At 39.8% G+C, this 26,391-nt stretch overlaps 1 protein-coding gene across 1 annotated transcript in view; it reads left to right on the forward strand.

Annotated features, from left to right (window-relative positions):
* The window catches only part of LOC149211013 (mRNA export factor GLE1-like), a 36,296-nt gene extending 10,264 nt beyond the window's left edge, over positions 1-26,032 (forward strand). The window contains exons 2-3 of the mRNA XM_089399166.1: positions 25,681-25,764; positions 25,853-26,032. Of these exons, the coding sequence (XP_089255292.1) occupies positions 25,681-25,764; positions 25,853-26,032 (264 nt within the window). The remainder of the gene's footprint in view (positions 1-25,680; positions 25,765-25,852) is intronic.
* The last annotated feature ends 359 nt before the right edge of the window (positions 26,033-26,391 follow it).

A 26,391-nucleotide genomic window follows, 5' to 3' on the forward strand; every position in this document is an offset into this window, starting at 1 on the left:
ACTGATATATATTTCATGCCACAAATCAAGTTCCATTGTTCCTTCATTTATAAACCCAACTGAAATGTAATTCTCACAATTGTGAAAGTTCCAAAATTCTAGTTATTATTGTTCTTGCTTAATCTTGCTTATATCATTCTACAAACTTTAACACAAACCCAAAAATTGTTGAAATTTATGAAAACTGAAGGAAAGGGAATTTTACAGTGAGCAATATATATATATATATATATATATATATAATAAAATAATATATAATGAATCCTATGTGTCCTGTTCCGGGGGTCAACGTGTCTGAATCTGACACCATGAATCCTGAATCCATGTGTCAGGTGACTTATTTAGGTAGTAGATGTACTCACCAAGGCTCTAGGAAGAACAAAGTTTGTTCAATTTTGGGAGCAAATAGGTATGATGGAAAATCCCTTTCAATAGCGTGATGCAGCATTTGAGAGGGAGTTGTAGTACAGATGCAGCAGTGGCAGTGGCAATGTCATGGGTAGCAGAAGCAACAACACAATGTTAGTGGCAGCAATAGTGTAGAAAAGGAGATGCTTCAGAAACAAAGCAACATGCAGTTGGACATTGTTGCTAGAGCACTTTCCTCGCTAAGAGGGAGCATTAGTTTTTTTTAGCATCGGATATTCTCTAGCCATGAAAATTGGTAGAGAGGCTAAGGCACATGACTTCTAAAGAACCCAGAAACCGTTTGGTGAAATTCCACCAGGATTGTATTTTATTAAAATAATTAATATTCTTAATGAGGTTCCTAAGTCTAAACTTAGGAAAATTAAAGTATTAATGGGTATTAATCAAAATATGGGTGAGAGTGATCTATAAGGCGGATCAAGTCAAGATTTAATCTTATCTGTTTATTAGAGACTTCATCTCGGTCATTGAAGTCTCAACGAGAAAAGTATAAGAAGGAGGCTTGGGGTTCATTTGTAGACACACAGAGGGTTGATGAGTTAGTTCGATTTTCTTAGGGCAGGGTTTGCTAAGGAATTCGAACAAGTGATCAAGTAGTGAGGATCAAAGGCAGAACTGGAAGGAAGTGATTTCTAGTTCCAGTGAATATACTTCAGAGAAGACAGTGAAGGATCAAAGAGCCAGTGCAGTGCCAAGGAGAGACAGCTCAACAATTGGAGAAGGTTGACGCAGAATTGCTGGGGGATAAGAGTGATTAGTGCTAGGAATCACTATGGGTGATTGGCAAGAGGAATCTTGATTTCTCAGCAACAACTAGGGTGACGCAGTAAGAGGGAGTCTCCACGGAGAAGCCACACAGTGACTGCGTAGGCTCATGCAGAGACTGCGCAGTGGGTCATCTAGGAGCTGGGGCCAATGTAGAATCTCTAGATTCAGTGTGAGAAAATTCTCACTATGTATCTATTAGTTATCTTATTTGAGTGGATTGCCATTTTTTCTCTGGGGCATCCAGATTGTATTCAGAAATTTACTCTCAAATCTGTTGCACTGATTTTCTACATTGGGTTTTTCTAGGAATGATTGTCCAAAAACAAGTGTGTCAATGTGATTGTTTATATGCTAGTGTTTCCCTTGTCTATTGAATTTTCATTTCTTAATTTGTGAAGTCTACAGCTAAATTTATTTAGATATTTACTGAAGCATTGGTGAATAACTTATTATTGTAAATAAGTAGGAGAAATAAATCAATCACTACAGTGAAATTCTCACAGTGCCCTCCCTATCACCCCATCTTGGGCTTTTAATGTTTTATCTAATTATCTCATTAATTCCATCTTATCTCATAATTTATGTGCTCCCAAACACCTAGGCTAATTTATATAATTAATAAACAAATTTATTAAAATGCCACGAAAAAAGTTCATTTCCTAAAAGTATGCTATATTTCATGTTTCTTTTACGATTGTTTAGAACAATGTAAAGCTTGATGGTTATGGGAGTTGCCATAGGTTAAAGTTATGATTCATGGACACTATTGTTTTGCAGTTTACTTTTACACAACTGTAATTCATCATATATAACAAGGGTGTACATAGAATGAATTAGTGTTCTCTAGAAATAATTTTTCTTTTAGATTTTATGATAATGATTAGTTTATCATGATGATCTTATGGTCCTTTGTTTCTTATAGGTTCCAATTGCAATGGATCTTGTGCTTGTCAAGTTGCATAAGTCTTGCATCTTTACTGTTCCAAAATATATTCCATATTCAAAGGTATGGCAAACCTGACATAATTCTTATCTTAGTGATTAGACCCAATCTAGCTTTCAATGCTGCTTTACATCAAACATATTTTATAGTACCATACTTTAGCTAATTACGTCGAGTCATTACCCCTTCTTTGGATTTAAAAATTCCATTAGCCGATTAACATGTTCTAGACTTTAGCTTTTTTGTTAGTATTTTTTATGGAAAGGTACTTACAGCTTAATAATCATAGATTGGTTACAGTTACATGCCTGCTATTGTCTTTTTTGTGGTGAGTTTCTATACTTGTCTGTGTATATGGGAAGGAAGTGTGCATAATGACTATGGAGTGTATGGAGCAAGGTGTGTGGAATGGTGAACTATGGAGTGGCTACTAGAGCAAGGTGCATGGAAGCTTGCCGCTATTGGCAACAAATTTGGCTACAGGTCAGCATGTCTCAAACTAGCTTTGATACCACCTGTAATGGACTTGACTATTGTTACAAGGAGCCATCAGGAATTATAAGAAAATGGACAAAACGTGTAGTCCATAAAGGATAAAAATATTATATAACTAGTATAGATCCATCTTAAGCCTGGATCTATTAAGCACAACGAGGCATTAAAATGTGAAAATTCTATCATTGCAACAACTGATTTATTTTACCTACTTATTTTCCAATAAGTTATTTACGAAAACCTTTCAATAATCATTAACATAAATTCTGCTGTAGATATCACACCATAATATAGAAACAAATACATGTACAAGAATCAAACACATCAACACAGATATTTTTGGACAAATGTCCCCGAAAAAACCCAATGTGGGAAAACCGGTGCAGCAGAGGAATAGTTTCTAATCAGCTATTCTTCAGTACAAATGGGTGTGATTTGGGGTAGCATCGGATGTGCTTTAGTCACGAAAATTGGTGGAGAGTCTAAGGCACATGAGATCTCCAATACCCATAAAGAGTTTGGGTAGATTCTAAACAATTTGGGAGATATTAAAATAATTAATATTTTTAATGGAGTCGAAATTAAAATATTAATGTGAATTAGTATAAAATTGTGTTAGAATTCTCCAAAAGTTATGGATCAAGCCAGATCTAATCTTAGCCATTGATTAGGGACTTAATCTCGGCCATTGAATTGTCAACGAAAAAAGTATAAGAGGAGGCTTGAGGGTCACTTGGAGAACACACCAAGAGATCAAGATTTTGACTTTCTAGGGTTGGGTTTGTTGAGAAAGTTGAGAGAGTGATCAGAGTTGTAGTTGAGGGGCAGTGAATACAGAAACAGAGAGGTAGAGATAGCACCGGGAGAATCAGCGTAGTAGCCGAGATAGAGACGCAGAACCAGCCAGGGGTTCACATAGAGCCAGCCAGGGCTCATGCAAAGGCAGCCAGGAGCTACGCACTGACGCAGTGCCTCAGAGGGCCAGCGTGGGTGATGCAGAGGGCTAGAGGGTTGATGCAATGCCTCCAGAGGCTAACGCAGGCCAAGCCAGAGTGACACTGGGCAAACGCTGGGCCAGAGAGACGCTGACGCAGTCCCTAGAGGCTGAGGTTGGGGTTTCGTCAAAGTGATGATTACAATTGACAATGGGATTCCTTTGTATAACATTGAATGGATAGATCAATAAATAGTTGTGAGTTTCGGAAGAGTTGTCTACTTATTGATTCATATAAAATTAACTAAGGCTTTAATTATGTATTTGATTGTATATACTTGGGTATTTTATGAACTACCTTGAACCTGCAAGTGGTAAATTGAAGAGCAACTGCAAAAGTAATTTAATCAATTAATTGACAAGATGATGGTATGCTATCTTCTTCAAATAGGGGCACTTGCTTTAACCTAGATCAAAAGTATTGTGGTACCCGTCAGTTACAGAAGTTACAGTTAAAAATGTTAATTTTCATTAAAATAGACCAATGTACGTTCAATGGGTGTTCTTCTTGGTCAGAATGGATACAGGCAGAAGTATATATGAACTTAAGAAAGCCAGCAAGGTAATATTGAAATCAGAGTATTTAATACTTTTCGTATAAATTTGTTATGAATAAATATATAGGAAATAATGTAAAATAATGTAAATGATAATAACCATATATAATTATTAGTTAATTAGTAATTAGGTTGAAGAGTCATGTCTAAATGAGACATGAATCTCCATGAAGATACACCTGCTTGGTATATAAGCAAGCCTCTCACTCTCATTGTATAATGATTCTTATTCACATATTTAATATATAATATTTGTATCCTCATGGATATCTTTATATTCCAAGTCTTCTAGAGTAATTAATCTGTAGTAGGAACTTTATTCGCTTCATTTGGTATCAGAGCCACGTTGGCTGATCACTAGGCCTTTGGCCATCAACCTCCCGACAACCTTGTTGTCGTCAATCAAGCATTCGCTACAAGGAGCTTCTCCATTATGCAGTTGTAAGAAATAAAAAATAAAAAATTATTACAAAAATGTTATATAAAAAATACATATACATACATACAAGTAAAAAAAAAGGCAAAAAAAAAATCAAAATCAAAATCGTAGGTATAACAGCAATGGAAGTCGCAGTGTATAGCATAACCTTGATGTTGTTTCCACTTGGATGATTCCATCAACTCGCAAACCACCATGGATGATTCCATCAACTCGCAAACCGCCATTGCAGCCACCGCTTTTGGCCGCCTGTCCTCATTCTGCCACAGGTTGTCGTGAGTCACTTCCAGCCTCAATGTAATGCTACAAATAAGCCTCCACTTCAAAATTATTATTCGGTCGTTGTTGCAAACCTCACTTCCATCGTTTCGTTCCCAGTCACCTTCTTTGTTGCGGTTGCTCTCGTCCCACATGCATCAATCGTTTCCCTTGCCACTGCTCGACGCCACCATCTTGCTTGTTAACCTACATCCCTACCGTGCTCCTTGTCCATTTCGACAACTCCGTTGTCCGTCGTTTGAAATTTGTTGTTCGTTGTTTGAACCACCGACTGCTATCACAACAACGCAACACACCTCGTTGTTGTCTCTTGGCCCCCGACCTATAGCATCCACCCTACTCCACCACTTTTCACCACTACCTCGGTTGCACTGCTCCAACAGAAGAAAATAAAATAAAAACAAAACCCATGACTTCTGACAATGCTGTTGACAACCGTCATCACTGCCGAAAGATCTGAGTCGCAAGTTTTGTCCATCGCTGGTCATCTGACGCCTTCCTCACAGTTGTCCACCACTCCTCGTTGCCTCGCCACCACTCTTCACTGACTAACCTCCCAACCACATCCACTCGGTCAACCTCATCTGTATTCAGAAACCATCGCCACCGCCACCTTCTCATTGATTTCCTACCTCCAACCGACACATTTTTTCTATTTTGTCATTCTTCCCCACTGTTCCCCCGTTGTCGATTTTTTTCGATACACTCTTCCACCATATCTAATCACGTGTTCTGTCGGTTGCCTCTTCCACAAACCGTCATGCCCGTCCAACATTAATTCCACTGTTTTTTTAGTTGACTCACGACTTAGTTTTTTTCATTGCTATATATAAGTTATATATTGTTCATTATATGATTAAAATTATTATATAGTTTTAACCATATAAGCTATATATTATAATTATATAGTTTTATACCATATAATTAATTCAATTATGTAATTAAATAAAAAAAGGTTATATAAAAAAATACATATACGTACATACAAGTAAAAAAAAAAGGCAGAAAAAAAAGAGTAATTTAAAAAAAAAAAAATCAAAATCAAAATCATAGGTACCAACAGCAGTGGAAGTCATAGTATGTAGCGTAACATTGATGTTGTTACCGCTTGGATGATTCTATGAAACCGCAAACCACCATTGTAGCCACCGCTACTGGCCGCTTGTTCGCATTCTGCCACAGGTTGTCGTGAGTCCCTTCTCGCCTTAGTGTAGTGCTACAAATAAGCCTCCACTTCAAAATTATTATTCGGTCATTTTTGCAAACCTCACTTCCATCGTTTCATTCCCAACCTCCTTCTTCGTTGTGGTCGCTCTCGTCACACACGCATCAATTGTTTCCCTTGCCACTGCTTGATGCCGGCATCCCACTTGTTGACCTACGTCCCTACCGTGCTTCCTGTCCATTTTGACAACTTCGTTTTCCGTCGTTTTACCACCGACTGCTGTCACAACAGTGCAACACACCTTGTTGTTGTCTCTTGGCCCCCAACCCATAGCATCCTTCCTGTTCCACCACTTGTCGCCACTACCCCGATTGCACTACTGCAACAAAAGAAAATAAAATAAAACAAAACTCATGGCCACCGACAACGCTGTTGACAACTGTCGTCGCTATCAAAAGACCTGAGCCACAGGTTCCATCCATCACTGGTCATTTGTCACCTTCCTCATAGTCGTCCACCACTCCTCGCTGCCCCTGCCACCGCTCTTTTTTGACTAACCTCCCAACCACATCCACTCAGTCAACCTCATCTGCGTTCAAAAACCATCACCACTGCCACATTCTCATTGATTTCCCAACTCCAACCGACACATTTTTTCCAGTCTATCATTCTTCCCCACTGTTCCCCTGCTATTGATTTTTTTTTACACACTCTGCCACCATATCTAATTGCATGTACTGTTAGTTGGCTCTTCCACAAGCCGTCACGCCCGTCCAACATTCATTCCACTATTTTTTTAGTTGACTCACGACTTCATTTTTTTTCACTGCTATATATAAGTTATATATAGTTCATTATATGATTAAAATTATTATATAGTTTTAACCTTATAAGTTATATATTATAATTATATAGTTTTATAATCATATAATTAATTCAATTATATAATTAAATTATAAAAAAATAAAAATAAAAAGTTATATTAAAAAAATACATATACATACATACAAGTTAAAAAAAAAAGGCAAAAAAAAGGAGTAATTTAAAAAAAAAAAAAAAAAAAAATCAAAATCAAAATCATAGGTACCAACAATAGTGGAAGTCGCAGTAGGTATTGTAACCTTGATGTTGTTGCCGCTTGGATGATTCCATCAAACTGCAAACCGCCATTGCAGACACCGCTACTGGTTGCATGTCTGCAATCTGCCACAAGTCATCGTGAGTCCCCTCCCACCTCAATGTAGTGCTACAAATAAGCCTCCAATTCAAAATTATTATTTGGTCATTGTTGCAAACCTCACTTCCATCATTTCATTCCTAGTTGCCTTCTTTGTTGTGGATGCTCTCGTCCTACACGCATCAACTGTTTCCCTTGCCGCTGCTTGATGCCACCATCCCGCTTGTTGACCTACATCCCTATTGTGCTCTCTGTCCATTTCGACAACTCCGTTGTTCGTCGTTTGTACCACCGATTATTGTCACAACAATGCAACACACCTCGTTGTTGTCTCTTTGCCCCTGACCTATTACATCCACCCTGCTCCACCACTTGTCACCATTACCCCGGTTGCACTACTGCAACAAAAGAAAATAAAATAAAAACAAAACCCATAGCTATCGACAACGCTATTGACAACCTCCATCACTGTCGAAATACCTCATCCTTAGGTTCCATCCATTGTTGGTCATCTGCCGCCTTCCTCATAGTCGTCCAACACTCCTTGCTGCCCCCGCCACCGCTCTTCGCTGACTAACCTCCCAACCAGATCCACTCGATCAACCTCATCTGCATTCAAAAACCATCGCCACCGCCACCTTCTCATTGATTTCCCGCCTTCAACCGACACATTTTTTCCAGTCTGTCATTCTTCCCCACTGCTCCCCCGCTGTCGATTTTTTTTTGACACACTCTACCACCATATCTAATCGTGTGTTCTGTCGGTTGCCTCTTCCACAAATCGTCATGCCCGTCCAACATTCGTTCTACTGTTGTTTTAGTTGACTCACGACTTCATTTTTTTCGCTGATATATATAAGCTATATAGTTCATTATATGACTAAAATTATTATATAGTTTTAAGTTTTTAACCATATAAGTTATATATTATAATTATATAGTTTTATAATCATATAACTAATTCAATTTTATATATATATATATATATATATATATATATATATATATACATATGCCATACAAAGTTACAAGAAGTGAAGAAAAAGAAAAAGAAAAAAAATATGAAATCTCTAAGTAATGAACAAAAACAATCATTCGCAAGCGATATAGAACAATTAATGACAATACTTGAGTGACAACATGCTGATTTTAATGAGGAGAGAAAGAAAATAGAATCCCTATTCCATGTTTAACGTCCATCATCATTCCCACAAAACGATGTAATCTAGTGTACCGAGAAAGTGCAGCTAAAATATCAAGAGAATGACAAAATAGCCAAACTTCATCGAAAAAAGAAAGCGTTAGAACATGAACATAAAAATCTTGTGGATATGCATTACAAAGAAATAATGGAAAAAGACAATGAAATTTCTCGTCTCAAGGACCACATCAAAAAATCACTGACACAACCGAAGTAGACTAATGTCACAAAGAAAGAACTCAAGAAGCACTTATCAGAACAAGAAGAGGAAACCTTGTGTTTAAAGAACCTTAATAAAAATTTATTAGAACAAATCAAAGATCTAAAAGATGAAAAGCGTAAAATTCAAAACACTGAAAATAAGGTTGATAAATTAGAAATCAAAGAACTTTTACATCTGAGATATCATAATCAAAGTATACTCACTCAAATTAAGAAACTTAAGGATGATAAGAAAGCATTAAAAGACAAGTTAGAACAATTCACTCAAGAAGAAGTGTCGAAATCTCCAGTCGTAACAGTCCAGGTTGAAAATAAGGGAACGGATACCCAGTGAGTATGACAACTCAAGAAGACAAGTCAGTTGAAGAAACAACACACTTAGATTTTGCAGTTCAGATGATTAACATCCCAAGTGAAGGTTGTGTAACCAACTCAGCAACATCATCCCCTGAAGTAAATAAAAAAAATTCCAAACTCTTAATAAGGGAATGTCAAACTAAAAAAGTTCCCTATCGACATCCAAATCATGAGAGTAGACAACTCAACCATGCTATGTATCAGGACCATTCAGAACAGAAACAACAAACTGATGTTCTAGAGAATAGTGATGTAATCTCAATCCAGTCCTATGATGACAAGTAATTACAAAATTCCAGTGATCAGAATACTACACAGAAGATTAATCTAGGATGGTTCGATCCCTTCTCAGTGCGATAGTTTTTTTTGTCACTTAGAATATCATATCAGCATGTATCGACAAAGATGACAGTTCCGAGACAGAAAGACATTCAAAGCCGAAAAAGAGATCAAGCTTTTCTCATTAACAAGCTTTGAGGACAAAGCTTTTTGAGGAGGAAGGCAATGTTATGAATAAATATATAGGAAATAATGTAAAATAATGTACATGATAATAACCATATATAATTATTAGTTAATTAATAATTAAGTTGAAGAGTCATGTCTAAATGAGACATGACTCTCCATGAAGACACACCTGCTTGGTATATAAGCAAGCCTCCCACTCTCATTGTACAATGATTCTTATTCACATATTTAATATATAATATTTGTATCCTCATGGATATCTTTATATTCCAAGTCTTCTGGAGTAATTAATCTGTAGAAGGAACTTTGTTCGCTTCAAAATATGATTTTTCCTATTAGACAATTGTGGTTGAGGGAACTAAATCTCTATAACATCATAGAGTCCATATGAGTATGCATTTTTCCTTTGATTTTCTGCAAATCACTCTGTCACACTCTGTTGGTTGATATAAGTGGAGAATTTGTGCATGGACACATGCACGTACCCTAACTAGGCATTGATTCATCTTAGTGAAGCACAGCCCTTCAAGGCTCGCAGGTCTTGACGAATCATATGTCAAAGCGAGTCACTCTCATAGAACCTACACATAAGACTCTTACCCGCATTGACTTGCACAAGACTCGCGTTGACCCATTCAAGGTTGTGTGGGAGTGTTCCTCCGCACCCCCCACCCCCGAAATCCACTCCTGAAGCATGCTTCTGCAAAAAAAAATCGCTCCCTATCATTTTCTCAAAAATTGTATCACAAGGATGCTCCAAACGCAAAAAAAGTTCAAAGAAACAAGAGGTTTTGAGTAGGGAAGCCTAATATTCAATCCTATGGTCCTAGTATTGATATACAATTCATGGTAATAATCAATTCTTAAAGGAAAAGTGGCATTCTCCTTTATCTTTCATTTTTAGTAAAAGTAAAAGGATGAAAATAAAAGATAAAGGAGAATGTCACTTTCATTGAAAATGAAAGATAAAGGAGAATTCCACTTTTACTTAAATTTTTAACATTACTATGAAATGACTCGGGACATTTGAGAATGGTTCCGACCTCAATGGATTTCATATGGAGAAATTAGAATTTTAGATCTCACTCAAAATCCAGCAGACTTATCAGTTTTTTAAGATTTCAATATTGGGAGGATTGCAATGTTTCCATTGGATTTTTTCATGTACTAGGGTATGGAACTTGTATTTAATCAAGCCCTCTATGTACCTTGATGTTAGTGACATTGGTTGTCGAACTCCTCTATCATGACCCTACTAAAATGTACCCATCACTCAAACAAAATCTTGACTTGACATGTTACATTTTTTTTATCTTATGTTAATTGCTTAGAGGGTGATATTAATGACAAATATCCCAAGATAGGCAATGGTTTTGATGATATGTAGGTATTTGTTGTAGCATGATTTTTTTGGATGCTAGAGACCATCTAGAACCTATTTGTTGATGTATTTTTGGTTCAAAGATAGATTGCACTCGATACTTTTTGATTATGTGCACCCTTACATGCTATAGAAATGAGAACTTGTAAGTTGTGGACATGTGGTTGATGAAGATTATAACTTCTAGATGATTGGTGTTATATCCTTTAATCCATTTTTTATGCTTTTTATATCTAATTTATCATTCTACATGCTTTTGTTGACATATATGCATCAAAATATATAAAAATATATATTATATAAAAATTCGCTCTCAATTTGCTCCCGATGCGGGAGCTTTTGAAAATGTCACTCCTTGCTCTTGCTCCCAAGCAGCCTTGGACCCATTGACTCGCATACGACTCATATCAAACTCGTACGGCCCTATATACGACCCGTCCCTGGCAACAAATTTCATTTTTTTCTTCTTCTTTTTTTGACACCAGGTGGAGGGAAAGGGAAAGGGAAAATGGAGGGATTTTGTATTTTGCTAAGCCTTATAAGGGTCATTCTCAACTCCTATACGATTCGTCAAGTCAATACCCAGATGAGTCATATGAGTACGAGGCGTGCAACATTGATTCATATTTTCTTGGATGAATCACAACAGTTAGTTGGACTACATCAATTGAAGCAATTGCTATGGTGCGAGTCATAAGGTATTTAAAAAAAATTGAGCAAATGGAAGAGGGTAGATGGCCTAAGGTTGTCTTTAATGATAGATTGTGCAAGAGAAAAAAAACTTGGATGCAGCAAAATAACAAATGGTTTAGTAAATGGGGTATTAGCTTGAATGCGTATCCCATAAACAACATAGACATAAAATCTTTTGTTATGGAAAAGTTCCACAAGCGTACTTGGGATAAGGAGCTAGGAAGAAAGAAAAATTAATATAATGAAGTGTTTAATACCACTCATAGTCATCAACCAAAAGCATACATAGAGGCCAATATCTCTTGGAGAGCCAAAATTCTTATTGCTCAATTAAGAGTAGCTTCTTGGATATTCTGTTGAAGTTTCTTTGTTTTTTCTTCATTATTTTGTTATTTGTACAACAAGTGGTATCAGAGCCTAACAGGGCCGAGCGATTGGGCATGAAGGCATGAAAACCCTGCCTGCGTGAAGAATTGATGTTGTCTGCGTGAATGGGCGTGAAGGCGTGAAGACCCTGCCTGCATGAAGAAGAGTCCAGAACCTGCGTTGAAGAAAAGGCAATCAGCCTGCGTGAGAGCGGTTTGATGCTGTCTGCGTGAATGGGCGTGAAGGCGTGAAGACCCTGCCTACGTGAAGAAGAGTCCAGAACCCGCGTTGAAGAAAAGGCAATCAGCCTGCGTGAGAGCGGTTTCTGTGTGCCAAACCCTCTTCCTGATTGTTGCTGCGTGAGAGCTTGCGGCCAGTTATCTGCCTGCGTGAGGAGCACGTGTAAGAAAGGAAGAGTGGTTGGCCTGCATAAAGATTGCAGGGAAAAATCTGGAATCTGCCTACGTGAGGAGGGAACCTCGTCTGCGTGTGTGAAGAAGCTGCGGTGTCCAGCGTTCTGCGTAAAGGCAAGCGCTGTTCTGTGTATTATCGATCTGCGTGCTGGATCTGCCTGAGCGTGGGTGGTTTGCCTGCGTGCTGCGTGAACAGTCGAACTACCTCCGTTGCCAAACCGCCTGCGTGGAGGAAGGGTGTCTGCCTGCGTGCTGCGTGAAGTCCAGAACGCCTGTGTGGAGGAAGGGTGGTCTGCAGTCGTTGTTCGCTGCCAGTTGCTGCCAGCAGGATCTACGTGCTGCGTGAAGTCCAGAATGCCTGCGTGGAGGAAGGGTGGTCTGCAGTCGCTGTTCGCTACCAGTTGCTGCCAGCAGGATCTGCGTGTTGGATCTGGGTATTTTTTAAAAAAGAATTTTTGTTTCAATTTTTTTTTTGAATACAGTGGTGAATGTGAGATAGTGAGGAAAAGAAGATAGTTTTTTTTAAAGGAAAGGAGAAAAGAAGTTTTTTTTAAAAGGGTTTTCTTTGAATTGAAAAAAAACAAAGGTTTTTCCCCGAAAAATATTCAACAAATTTTTTTTCAAAGAATTGAAGTAGGGAGAGTTAAAACTTGGAAATCCTTTGGTGGCATTGGAAATTTTTTAAAGAAAAAACCCTAGACTGAAGATTGAGAGTCTTAGACAATGGCCAAGATGTCGAATGCAAAATTCGAGGTGGAGAAATTCACCGGAAAGAGCAATTTTTCTCTTTGGAAACTGAAGGTTAGGGATCTGCTTGTGCAACAAGGGTTGCACAAGGCATTGGATGGGGCAACTAAGAAACCTGCAACCATGACTACTTCAGACTGGGAGGACTTGGATGCCCGAGCTCTCAGTACCATCCGGTTATGCCTAGCGGATGAAGTTCTCTTCAATATTGTTGAAGAGACTACGGCGTCAGGATTGTGGGAAAAACTTGAAAATATCTATTTGACAAAATCATTAACCAACAGAATTTATCTGAAACGATAGTTATACAGTCTTCAAATGAACGAAGGTTCAAACATTGCAGAACATTTGAATGTTTTTAATACACTAATATGTCAATTAACAGATATGGAAGTCAAAATACAGGAAGAAGATAAAGCCATAAACTTGCTGTGTTCTCTGCCTGAATCATGGGGTCACTTCGTAACTTCAATCAGCTTCAGCTCTGCTGATTCTTTGAAGTTTGAATCAGTCGTGGGAGCTCTCCTGTCTGAAGAAGTACAAAGGAAATCTAGCACTGAAACTGTTGTGGGGGAAAGTATCCAACTCGGAATGACCCTAACCCACTCTAAGGGTGACAGTTCCTTAGCAACAGCTGAAAGCAAAGCTATCTAAAGTTTCTTCTTTATGACATGCAAGAGATAAAAAGGATAGATCCACTTACCGATGTCTTGCGCAAATGGTCGATCCAATCTCCTTTGATTGCCGCTTGCTCCCAGCTCCAAGTCTTTTCACGGGCCCAGCTACACGAGATCCTGCAAACAAGACAACGAAAGGAAACTACAAGAAGCATGCATGCATAACTGATTCAAGGATTAGCATAAATCAAAGACACAAGTAAGACAACACACTATTGAAACACATGCGAATAGAAGAACCTAAAATGCTTTATTAATATATGGAAGTAAGGTTCAGGCGGTGATACAACCATGAGAGGTCCAATCTAGCATCACCTTCCCGACGGAGAGAAATCTCTTCTTCACCTCCCTCAAGCAATCACCCAATGCTCACAACTGTAAACCAACAGCAATTCTTCGCGCTAAATTCCGGCCTCCAGATCCCATGGGATGAGATCCTTATATAGAGTTTTGGAGTGAAGGTAAGTCATCTTGATGTGTGACTTGTTGTCCTCTTCAACTCCAGTTGTTCTTCAGTCCTTCACTCAGAGTTTCTGCCTTCCACTTGGAGTTTTAGAAGCTCTTAACTCATCATTAGGCGAATCTTATGATCAAGTGTCTTTTTAGAAGATTCCTGGGCACTGGCACTTTGAGAAAAAGATTCCTCCACATGTCCAAGTACGCCCAGCGCAGGTAGCCTTTGTTCTACCTGCTATGCATAGCAGGTAGCCTTTGTTGTACCTGCTATGCAGCGCAGATGCCTAGTGGAGCAGCTGCTTTGATCCAAAATTGACCTGTTTTTGAGTGTTTTTCAGTGGAGAACTGAACTGTAGTGCTGTGGTTTGCTGACCTTGTTCCTCTAAGGGTAAGAACAACATGTTTAGGGACTTTGGATCCCTTAGATTATTGACATTTCATGCTCTATGCTGTAAGGCACAAAAATGTCTACAACAGTTGCCCCCTAAAGTATGAGGTCGTTTATCGGGTGAAATGCTTTATTAGGAGGATCCGAAGTTCATTCAATCGTCGGGAGGTGACCTGTAACAAAATACAATACAATACATTATCTTTTCATACTTTCTTTTCATGATCTAGCTGAGGCGGGCATTTCCCATGCTCAGCTTTATAAATACATTTGTCGTACATAAACAGACGATCGTCTGATAATAGACTGATAATTCTCTGCTTTTAATTATCATCCTTTTTAGTAGGATGATCATCTGCTGCACATGTCTATGTTTTTATCTCCTGAATATATATCGCAGCCCGGATGGATGAAACTAGATCCAGGGTCTTCAAACTTGTCCGATCTTCACTTTAGTACAAGTCGATCCATGTGAGAATTTCTTGAAGTCGAACATGGAAAGACATCGCTTGATTACCAGTCAATAATGTAAACTGTTAACAAGCGCGAGAGGAATCATCGATAATGATGATGACCCTCAAGGTACGACAGCACAATTCACGTGGTGTGAATATAGGATTTGACGTCGAACACCACGCAAATTCTCCTGGTCGAAGGTCATTAATGTATACCTATCGCCGGGAGTGAGAAACTTGCCATTGAGGCATGCAAGCTTCAAAGTACTGAGGGGGTGTTCCTAGATCAACTTCTTGGATAGTGAGCTGATGTCGACAAGAAGTGATCCGTCAAAGGAGGGCCTTAATGAATCCCACATCAGTGACACGGAACGGAGCTAGTGATGATGGTGAAAACGATCTGTGAAATATGATTCAGGGTGGCGGTCATGGAAGGATGAAAGATGATGTACGGTAGTGGATGGGACCCGGTTGACACTTTCTGAATGACATCTCTTGAACATATAACGACACTGATGTGATGGATCGGTAGCATTACCCCATGTATGGATGGTATGGCGAGACCATGGTGAAGGGACCGGTGAATGATAATAACCCAACCCGATATTTACGGAGGCAAAAGTGTCATGTTCAAGAGCGACTTGCTACCATTAAGCTTTGAGGTTCTTCCCAATTTTTCCCCAGTCATTTCTGACCAGTACCTCTTTATTTTTGTCAAGCTTGAGGAGGATAACATATGCTTGATCTATAACCTGCCCTTCGGGCAAGCCCATCGCTATGTTTTTAATGAGCTTAGCGATAGGGAAACTCGTTCTCGTCTAAAGACAAGTTTGTCGCTATCTATTATTTTTAACGAGCCCAGCGACAAAGACAACTCGGTCCTTTTCATTTTTAGAGAGTCTGAAAAGGGTACATAAAGTGGACTCCAGGGGTCCTTTTTCGTCATCTAATCCCTTAAGTCCAAAAAAGTATAAAACAATACAGAAGGGATGAATGTTCGATATCTTTATCAAGCCGAACTAGACAAGCACTCGATCTTTTTGTGCAATAATCCCTCAGGTCCAAAAAGATTAAAATCTAGAGGAGGGATAGCTCTTCCGGTCCTTTTAACGAGCTGGAAGGCCAAAACTCGGCAAACTTTTCATATTTTACGAGTCAGTGAAAAGAGCTCAAAGAAGACTCGTCTTTTGAGGAACGAGTGATAAACAGGGATAGCAGCAGATTCCAGGTACGGGTTGGAATTTTCCAATCACGACAGTATTACAAGGATGGCTAGGTGGAATCACTCTTCGCAGCTGTTCCTCAAAATAGGTAAACAATCAAGTGGATGTGAATGATCGGCCAAATGACAAGTGGAGGTGACGGTGCACAAACACGACCAAGGCTTTTATGGCTGATGAATTTACGGTCTCAAATGGTTATTTACCAGTTCATTTTTTCTGAATGAGCTTGAACTCTGGGGGGAAGCCTGCTCACAAGATTGCGTTTATTTTTTAACGAGCATGAACTTTGCCAAAATTGCTCGTATCTTGCGTTTATTTTTTAACGAGCATGAACTTTGCCAAAACTGCTCGTTTTTACCAGTCACAAAGTAGGAAGGTCTTGTGGAAGATTGCTATTTTTTAAGGAGCTTCATCTCCCTACGCTTTGCTCCATATCCTCTCTTTGTGCAAGCTGGGTATCGACTTATCTACGGGTTAGCGGGGTTAGTCCTACCTAAAACTAAAAGTCGCCTATGCTTGCCTTCCAAGAGGTTTGCATGCCCCCAGGTATAAAGTATAATTTCAAGGTTGCCCCTCCTTTCCCCCACTTTTGGTTTTCTTTGGGTGTTCACAGCTACTTGTCGTCTCGTCAGTCCTAATGTTAACGATACTTGTCTTCTCGTTATTTTTAACGGGTCTTACGCGGTACTTGTCTTCTCGTCAGCCCAATTTTTAACTGACCTTTTCGAGATCGCAAGAGAACAGCTACTTGCGACAAGAGAACAGCTACTTGCGACAAGAGAAGAACACTTCTCAATAGACAAAACATTGGTGGGTTTGAGGGGGGCCTACCTCTTTCTGGTTACCCAAAGATTGTTCCGTTAATTCTTTTAAACAGAAACTTTCTTCGGCGATGTCTATCATTAGGTTATCCAAAGACGGTTACAATTTGTTGCAGCAATAGAATCTCTTTCTTTGGGGGCTGCCCCTACTTATCCTCTAAAACATTTGTTTTAATGGGTGAGGCTTGCCTTTTATCCAAAGATGGTTACTACTTGCTGCCGCAAACGGATCCCCTTCTTTGGTAGAGCCTACCTATTTAGACAAAGGTGAATGACCTTTGTTAAACAAGTAACCTTGACAGAAGAATCCTATTCTAGAACAACCCCACTCCTAACAGCCCCTTCTGAGATTCCCAGTCTCTCTTTGTCTTCTTGTCCTTCTTCTTCCTTTCGAAGAGGATGGCTCAGAGGAAGATTCACAAAGATGAAGGAGGGGACGGGGTACGGACTAGTCATATTCTCCCGCGGAAATTCTACTTTACACCCAAGGTTTTTTCTGCCTCCAGAGCAGACCAGGATGCATGCCCCCTGGGTTCCGGCCTTCTTTCCTGAATCACTCGCCCTCATCAGGAAGAAGAACCGGAGGTAGAGACCTTTCTTGATCAAATAGACCATTCAGGATAGGTACGTGACTATTTGCGATGCGTGATCCCGGAAATGAAAGTTGGTCTACGAGCTTGACCATTCTTCCTTCGTATGGAAAACACATTATTCGAAAGAGAGAGGAGACTATTGCTTCCATGCAATATATGTAGTCCCGTCCAAGGAGTAGGTTATAATCCAAGGGTCCTTGGACGACCATCAAATTCATCTTGACGGCCTTCCCTTTCAAGGTAATAGGCACATTAGGTAGAATCCCTAATGGTCAACTGGTTCCTCTGTCAAAACTCGAGAGATTTCTTGTCTCAGGCAAAAGCGTCGGGCAACCCAGTGCTTTCCAAGCAATAGAGGACAGAATACTCACAGATGCCCCTTCATCAATGATAGTTCCAGCCATCACCATTTTGTATATTTGGACTATAATTCTAAATGGTATACTGGCTGGTAACCGGGGTCTGCCTAGTTGGTTCCAATCAAAGGACGCAACTAGGTTGCTTGGTGGTGGGACCGAATATACGGCCGGCTATGATCCTAACGATGCTCCTTCCTGCGATAAAGGAGTGGGCGCATTGCCCAGATGCTCATCAGAATCGGTGTTGACGAAAAGAATATGGACGGTGTCATCCTTATTCTCTTCGGTAGGGGTGTCAACTGAAGATGAATCCTCAGTGACTGTGGTATTTGAAGATGAAACTTCTGAAGGGAGAACCGGGTCAACTGCCATTTCGACCTTTGGACTTTCGTCCGGTCCGGATTCAGTAGGTTCACTTTCAGCGACTGACACTTCAGCTGGCCCTATGAGCGGGGCAGCTGTATTTTCGACCAACGAAGGACTTGGCATGAGTTTTTGATATCCAGGAGGAAGTAGCACCGGTGCCACCGGTTGATCTTCCAAAACTCTCTTTGCTTCGTCTAAAAAGGGACAATGACGAAGGGTGTGATTTCCTTCACACAGTTGTCAGGGGGATCTCATTCCCCTCCGTCGTCTAGAACCTTCACTTTCGCTGGTCGACGGTAAGCATTCAACCTAGTTGTCAGAGGTTGACGCTTCCGAATCGTGCAAACGAGGGGACCAGTCCCTTAGTATCCGGGGAATACTGGGACAATCACTGTGGAAGTGGTCTCCTCTACATATGACACATGGCGATTTGGGCCCGGTCCGTGCTGTGTGTGGGTTTTCGTTAGATACCTTCTGCTTGCCCCCAGGCGCCTTTGGCTCCTTCTGCTTCTTTTCTTTCTTCTTCTTTTCCTTCTTCTTTTCTATGGGAGATGCACTTTTGGCGGCTTGAACTCTCGAAGAAGAAGGAGCAGAGGAAGGCTCATAAGAAGTGGAAGGCTCGAGGGTAGCTCTAGACTGGTCTAACTGTTGACTCGACTGTTCAGGAACCGTGGTGGTCTGAACTACAGCGGTTGAGAATAGCCAAACTGGCAGGCCAATTGTCAGTCCTGGAAGCGACAATGTGGCCATGTGGGGCGCACCAACTTCTCCCCAAGAGGAGCAAGGGCTAGGGGTACCATCATGTGGAATCCCTCGGTTGGTGTGCTCCATGTTCTCAACTTTAAGATCAATGTAGGAATAAAGGGGTGATTATGTTCCGTTTAGAATGAATTTTATATGACGACGCTTTTTAAGACACAACTTGCTTTTTCATTTTTTAAGAGTCGAGAAAAAGCTAAAGATGACTCTAGTCTCCTTCGATGTATTAACGAGCCCGAAGTGACAAATGCTCGGATGGACTTTTTCAGTTATAGAGTTTGAAAAAGGCCAAAAGAAACTACTCTGGAGTTCTAGGCAAGGGTGTGCCAAACCTTTCGCGAAACCACAGAATACGTTTTACGGTACGAGTGGTCGATCTTCGTGAATGCTGTGTTCACTGCATCACGATCAGTAGGGCGGCCGACACGGCTTCCTATGGATAAAGGCTTTGTTCCTATAGGGGTCCCCCAATATACACGACGGTACGCGGGGGCACAAGTCCGTATTAGTGCTATCGTCCCTTAGGAGGAATCACCCACCTTCGTAGAGATCGACAGTCACTATGTTTAACGACGCCGGTTCACGTCTCTACCTAGACCTCTAATGTGTTTCGTTATGTTTCAAAGCGTTGTTAGATAAATTCAGTTCTTTTTAGGTTGATCTTGCTTAGCAGTTTGCCTTTATGGATCACCACGTGATGTATGTTACAACTCCTAAATGCAGTCTAAGAATGATAAGCAAGCTTTTTCAATTCTTTCAACTTATGAAAACCTTAACTACTGAAGGAAAAGAAAGACATCATCTTTTCAAACAGATCATAGAGCACACACTGATGCACTTTTCCTAAATCGACATGCAAATCGTCAAAATGCACATGCACAATGCAAGTATTTCTTTTCTTCTTTCTTAATGTTGATGTATTACAAAAAGAAAGCTGTTGTATGATTTCGAATTGAATTTCAAGCGAAAGCAACAAGTGTTTGTCCAATAATCAAAAGAACACCTTAAGATTCACTCATTTCAACACAAGAAATACTGAAATTCGAACCATATAACGAAAGCAAATGCTCAAGCAGCTATGAACAACAATAAACTAGCTCTTAGAATCACAACGACACTTTCTCACAGGTCTAGATCCAAGAGGTCATAGCAAGACTAGTTCACTTTCGCTACGGGAAACAGTGAATGACAACAAGAAATACAATAAGAACAATCACGGTTTCTTCATACAACTGAGGCGGAATGAAGGCAAAGAGAAGTGGTTTCAGCTGGGTATACAGGTTGACAACAGGCTGCAAAAACAATACTGAAAACTGGGCAACAGACAGTGGGGAATCCCAGCTGCACAAGGCAAAACTGGATCAGCGCAGGTGCTGCACTGTCAAACTGCGATGTAGCGTAGGTAGCCCCTTCGGGACCTGCGATGCAGTGCAGGTAGCCTTTGTTGCAGCTGCACTGATGAGACAACTCTCGTCTCTCTCAGATTCCAGCTCACAGTTTGCTCAAAAATCAACGGTTTTTGGCCAAATCAGTTGCTGTCAGTCAAGTATACTCTAGAGGATGATTAAAGGAAGATGAACACTATCACAAAGAGCTAAAAAGAGTCCTTGTGGATCAGCTCTTCAAATCATAAACATGCCCAGCACTGGGTTAGAGTAGCTGCCCTCTACTTTGCATTCAAAGGACTCGCATGCAGTTCGATTCGGTACTCTTTTGTTTAAGAAATGAATAGCAAGAAACACAAGCTACCAACAAGACACGATCCCCAGTGGAGTCGCCAATCTGTTGTGGGGGAAAGTATCCAACTCGAAATGACCCTAACCCACTCTAAGGGTGACAGTTCCTTAGCAACAGCTGAAAGCAAAGCTATCTAAAGTTTCTTCTTTATGACATGCAAGAGATAAAAAGGATAGATCCACTTACTGATGTCTTGCGCAAATGGTCGATCCAATCTCCTTTGATTGCCACTTGCTCCCAGCTCCAAGTCTTTTCACGGGCCCAGCTACACGAGATCCTGCAAACAAGACAAAGAAAGGAAACTACAAGAAGCATGCATGCATAACTGATTCAAGGATTAGCATAAATCAAAGACGCAAGTAAGACAACACACTATTGAAACACATGCGAATAGAAGAACCTAAAATGCTTTATTAATATATGGAAGTAAGGTTCAGGCGGTGATACAACCATGAGAGGTCCAATCCAGCATCACCTTCCCGACGGAGAGAAATCTCTTCTTCACCTCCCTCAAGCAATCACCCAATGCTCACAACTGTAAACCAACAGCAATTCTTCGCGCTAAATTCCGGCCTCCAGATCCCATGGGATGAGATCCTTATATAGAGTTTTGGAGTGAAGGTAAGTCATCTTGATGTGTGACTTGTTGTCCTCTTCAACTCCAGTTGTTCTTCAGTCCTTCACTCAGAGTTTCTGCCTTCCACTTGGAGTTTTAGAAGCTCTTAACTCATCATTAGGCGAATCTTATGATCAAGTGTCTTTTTAGAAGATTCCTGGGCACTGGCACTTTGAGAAAAAGATTCCTCCACATGTCCAAGTACGCCCAGCGCAGGTAGCCTTTGTTCTACCTGCTATGCATAGCAGGTAGCCTTTGTTGTACCTGCTATACAGCGCAGATGCCTAGTGGAGCAGCTGCTTTGATCCAAAATTGACCTGTTTTTGAGTGTTTTTCAGTGGAGAACTGAACTGTAGTGCTGTGGTTTGCTGACCTTGTTCCTCTAAGGGTAAGAACAACATGTTTAGGGACTTTGGATCCCTTAGATTATTGACATTTCATGCTCTATGCTGTAAGGCACAAAAATGTCTACAACAGAAACAGCTGCATCAGAAGCCATGGTCGCTAGAGGACGCTCAAAGGAAAGAGGAGAAAAACCAAGGGGGTCTTCCAGATCGAAATCGAAGGGAAAGAAGTGTAAGGAAAAATGTTGGAACTGCGGTAAAGTTGGACACTTGAAGAAGGACTGTTGGAAACGAAAGGAATCCGAAAACCCGAAGAACGAAGCGAATCAGGTCGATTCAGGTATGATAGACGAAGTTTTATCTACTGAAGAATTATGTATGATAGATGAAACTTCACCTGAATGTAATGTCTCTCAGGGTTTTGATAGCTGGCTGTTAGACTCTGGTGCTTCGCATCACATGTGCCCACATAGAAATTGGTTTACCTCGTATGAAAATGTAAACGGTAGTTCTGTGTTTATGGGTAACAATGTGTCATGTCAGACTGTTGGGATGGGAGATATCAGGATTAAGATGTATGATAACACAGTTAGGACATTAACTAGTTTTAGACATGTACCTGATTTGAAGAAAAATTTAATCTCTTTGGGAGTGTTGGATTCAGATGGTTATAAGTTTAGAGGTCAGGATGGCATCTTGAAAGTCTTTAAAGGAGCCCTTGTGGTTATGAAGGCAGAAAAGGTTGGAAATATTTACAGGTTAAAAGGAAGTACTCAGGTCAGTGAAGCAGTGGTTGCGTCAGAAAAGGAAGAAGTAGGTACTCGTCTGTGGCATCAGCGTTTGGGTCATATGAGCGAGAAAGGTCTTCATATACTGATGAAACGTAAATCTCTTCCCTGTCTGAAATCCTTGAATTTAGATTTCTGTAAACATTTTGTGTATGGAAAACAGTGTAAACAGAGATTTAAAGTTGGAAATCGTAATAGTAAAGATGTTTTAGAATACAATCATTCTGATCTGTGGGGGCCTTCCCCTGTTGTGTCATATGGAGGTGCATTGTATTTTTTAACGTTCATTGATGATTACTCCCATAAAGTTTGGGTCTATATGCTAAAAAGGAACGTTGATGTATTAAATGTCTTTAAACAATTTAAAGTAATGGTAGAGAAAAGAACAGGCAAATCTATTAAATGTCTAAGAACTGACAATGGTGGTGAGTTCACTTCTGTTGAATTTAAACAATCCTGTAAGGATGAGGGCATTGTTAGACACAAAGCTGTTGTTTATACTCCTCAGCAAAATGGTGTTGCTGAGCATATGAATCGGACTCTTATGGAAAGAGCCAGAAGCATGATCAGCGATGCTAACTTGCAAAAGGAGTTGTGGGCAGAAGCAGTATCTACTGCTTGTTATTTAGTTAACAGATCACCTTCAGTAGCAATTGATTTTAAAATTCCTGAAGAAGTTTGGACAGGCCAGTCTTGTGACTATTCACATTTGAGGATATTTGGCTGTGATGCTTATTCTCTTATTCCGAAAAATCAGCGTTCAAAATTAGATCCAAAGACGAAATGTTATGTCTTTGTTGGGTATGGCTATGCAGTGAAAGGATATAGGTTGTGGGATCCTACATTGCAGAAGATAGTCATTAGTAGAGATGTAACATTTGATGAATCCTCTTTGTTAAAATCAAATGTTGAAAGAATTGAATAGGAACAGTTATCGCCAAGTCAACGAGTTCAGTTGGAGGCTAGACCTTTCAGTGAAAGTCGAAAGGAAGGAGAGACTTCTAGAGAAAAAGGTGTTGAAGACACAAAGGAAGCCTTTGAAGCTTCTGAACCAGTTCAGCAACTAGTCGCTCTGAGAAGGTCTACAAGGGAAAGGAAAACTCCCAAAAGGTATGAAGATTCTGCTTCATCTTTTGCTTTGATTACTGAAGATGGGGAACCTTCTTGTTATCAGGAAGCAGTAGATGATACAGATAGCAAGAAATGGAAAATGGCTATGGAAGAAGAAATGGACTCCTTAGCCAAGAACAATACCTGGGATCTTGTAAAGCTTCCTGAAGGGAGAAGTGTTGTTGGATGTAAATGGGTCTTCAAGCTGAAACAAAAAGTTGATGGAAGTATCGAAAGGTATAAGGCGCGACTGGTAGCAAAAGGGTATTCTCAGGTTGAAGGTATAGACTTTCATGAGATTTTTTCTCCAGTTGTAAAACTTGTTTCTATACGTACTGTGTTGGCACTAACTGCGTTGCTTAATCTTGAGTTAGAACAGTTAGATGTTAAAACAACTTTTCTACATGGTGATTTGAACGAAGAGATATATATGGAACAACCAGAAGGTTTTGTACGAGGTTGCAGCAGAAGATTAGTTTGCAAGCTTAGGAAATCATTGTATGGTCTGAGGCAGTCTCCCAGAAAATGGTACAAGAAGTTTGATTCCTTCATGGTGAGCCAGAACTTTATAAGAAGTGAGTATGATCATTGTGTGTACTTCAAAAGTTTCAATGGCATATTCATTATCTTAGCTTTGTATGTTGACGATATGCTTATTGCAAGCAAAAGCATGGAAGAGATCAACAGGTTAAAGGCTCAACTCTCTAGGACGTTCGATATGAAGGATCTTGGAGCAGCAAAACATATCTTGGGCATGGAGATACACAGAGACAGGAAAAATGGTAAGCTTTGGTTGTCACAGCAGAAGTATGTGGAGAAGGTACTTGAAAAGTTCTCTATGAATAATTTGAAACCTGTTAATGTTCCTTTAGCTTCCCATTTTAAGCTTTCTTCGGTTTTGAGTCCTAGAGCTGATGAAGAAAAGCAGTATATGTCTCATGTACCATATGCAAACGATGTAGGCAACTTAATGTATGCGATGTTATCTACAAGACCTGACATTTCACATGCAGTTGGAGTTGTCAGTAGATTCATGGCAAATCCAGGTAAAGAACATTGGCAAGCAGTGAAATGGGTGCTTCGATATCTAAAAGGCACAAGTGACCATTGCATCGTCTTTAATGGTAGTGAAGGATCAGTCTGCGGATATGTAGATGCTGACTATGCAGGTGATTTGGACAAAAGAAGATCTACTATAGGTTATGTATTTACTCTTGCAGGTGGAGCAATTAGTTGGATGTCAAAGCTTCAAGAAACAGTTGCGTTGTCCACTATCGAAGCTGAATACATAGCTGCTTCAGATGCTAGTAAAGAAGCAATCTGGTTAAAGGGTCTGCTCGATGAGATTGGAAGGACGCAAGAGAAAGTGAATGTACTTTGTGACAGTCAAAGCGCTATTCACTTGGCTACAAATCCTGCTTATCACAGCAGAACCAAGCACATTGATGTAAGGTATCATTTTCTGAGACATGTGATCGATGGCGGAAAAGTAGCTCTTCAAAAGGTCCATACGCGAGAGAATTGTGCAGACATGTTCACAAAGCCAATTACAATAGAGAATTTGCGGTGGTGTTTAGCTTCTCTTGGCTTGCAGAAAAGATGATGAATGGGCATAGGCAAGAAATTAGGAAAATTGTTGTCAAGGTGGAGTTTGTTAGTTTGACAACGAATTAGTAACTTTGGGTAAAATGTAACTAGATAGTTTTTATAGTTTTATACCAAAATATTAGTTATGTAACGATGGTCGATGATATAAAACTAACAAATGCCCATGAAATGTAATGTGCGGAGATTCATTGTTGAATAACAAATTCCAATCCATTCAGTTTCTTGTCTTGGTTATTCTGTTGAAGTTTCTTTTTTTTTCTTCATTATTCTGTTATTTGTACAATAGGATGGATGGTCTTGGATGGCTCGATTTCTCAATGCACTCCCTCCCAACAGGTTTACAGCAGCTGCTTTAGAAATATTTTTGAAGGTAATATGCTAAAAAGCCAATATTTGGGTATCACATCATTAATGTTCCTATAGCATACAATAAGTTCTGTCCCTGTTTGATTCTGCAGATAGGTGGTTTGTGTCTCTATCAAGCATATCCTAGACCTTTCACAAAACTTTTAAATGCTATATCAAGAGAGTTTATAGAGAGGCTGAAATCACAAAATGATCCAGACTCAAATCCAGTGATTAACCACTTGGAGACATACTTGACATCTCAGCAATTCAGAAAAGAGCTTGAAGGATGAGCCTTGGCTATCACAGATAAGTCAAAAAGCAAACGGGCTTGAGAAAGATGGTGCTTTTCGTTTGATTAAAAAGCACTACTAGAATTTGTGGCACTTTTACTTGTGAGAACAGTTATTTATTTCCCAATCGAGTGTTGGATGAAATTTTTTGGTATTTACAGTTTTCCATAGTATTTAAAATACTGGCAAGCTTCAGTTATTGAAATTGAAATTGAAGATATCCTTGGGAGGCACATACATTTGAGTGGAGATATAACAAATATTAATTTATGGAGGACTGGAGAACCTCAGTATTTGGTGTCATTTTCATTGTTGCAACTGAACTGAAATTAGGCATGGGTTTTGTGACCTTTATCAGT

The sequence above is a fragment of the Pinus tabuliformis genome, chromosome 1_2 (assembly GCF_031772625.1).
Source record: "Pinus tabuliformis cultivar Carrire ecotype Pingquan chromosome 1_2, CPIR1, whole genome shotgun sequence".
Taxonomy (NCBI): domain Eukaryota; kingdom Viridiplantae; phylum Streptophyta; class Pinopsida; order Pinales; family Pinaceae; genus Pinus; species Pinus tabuliformis.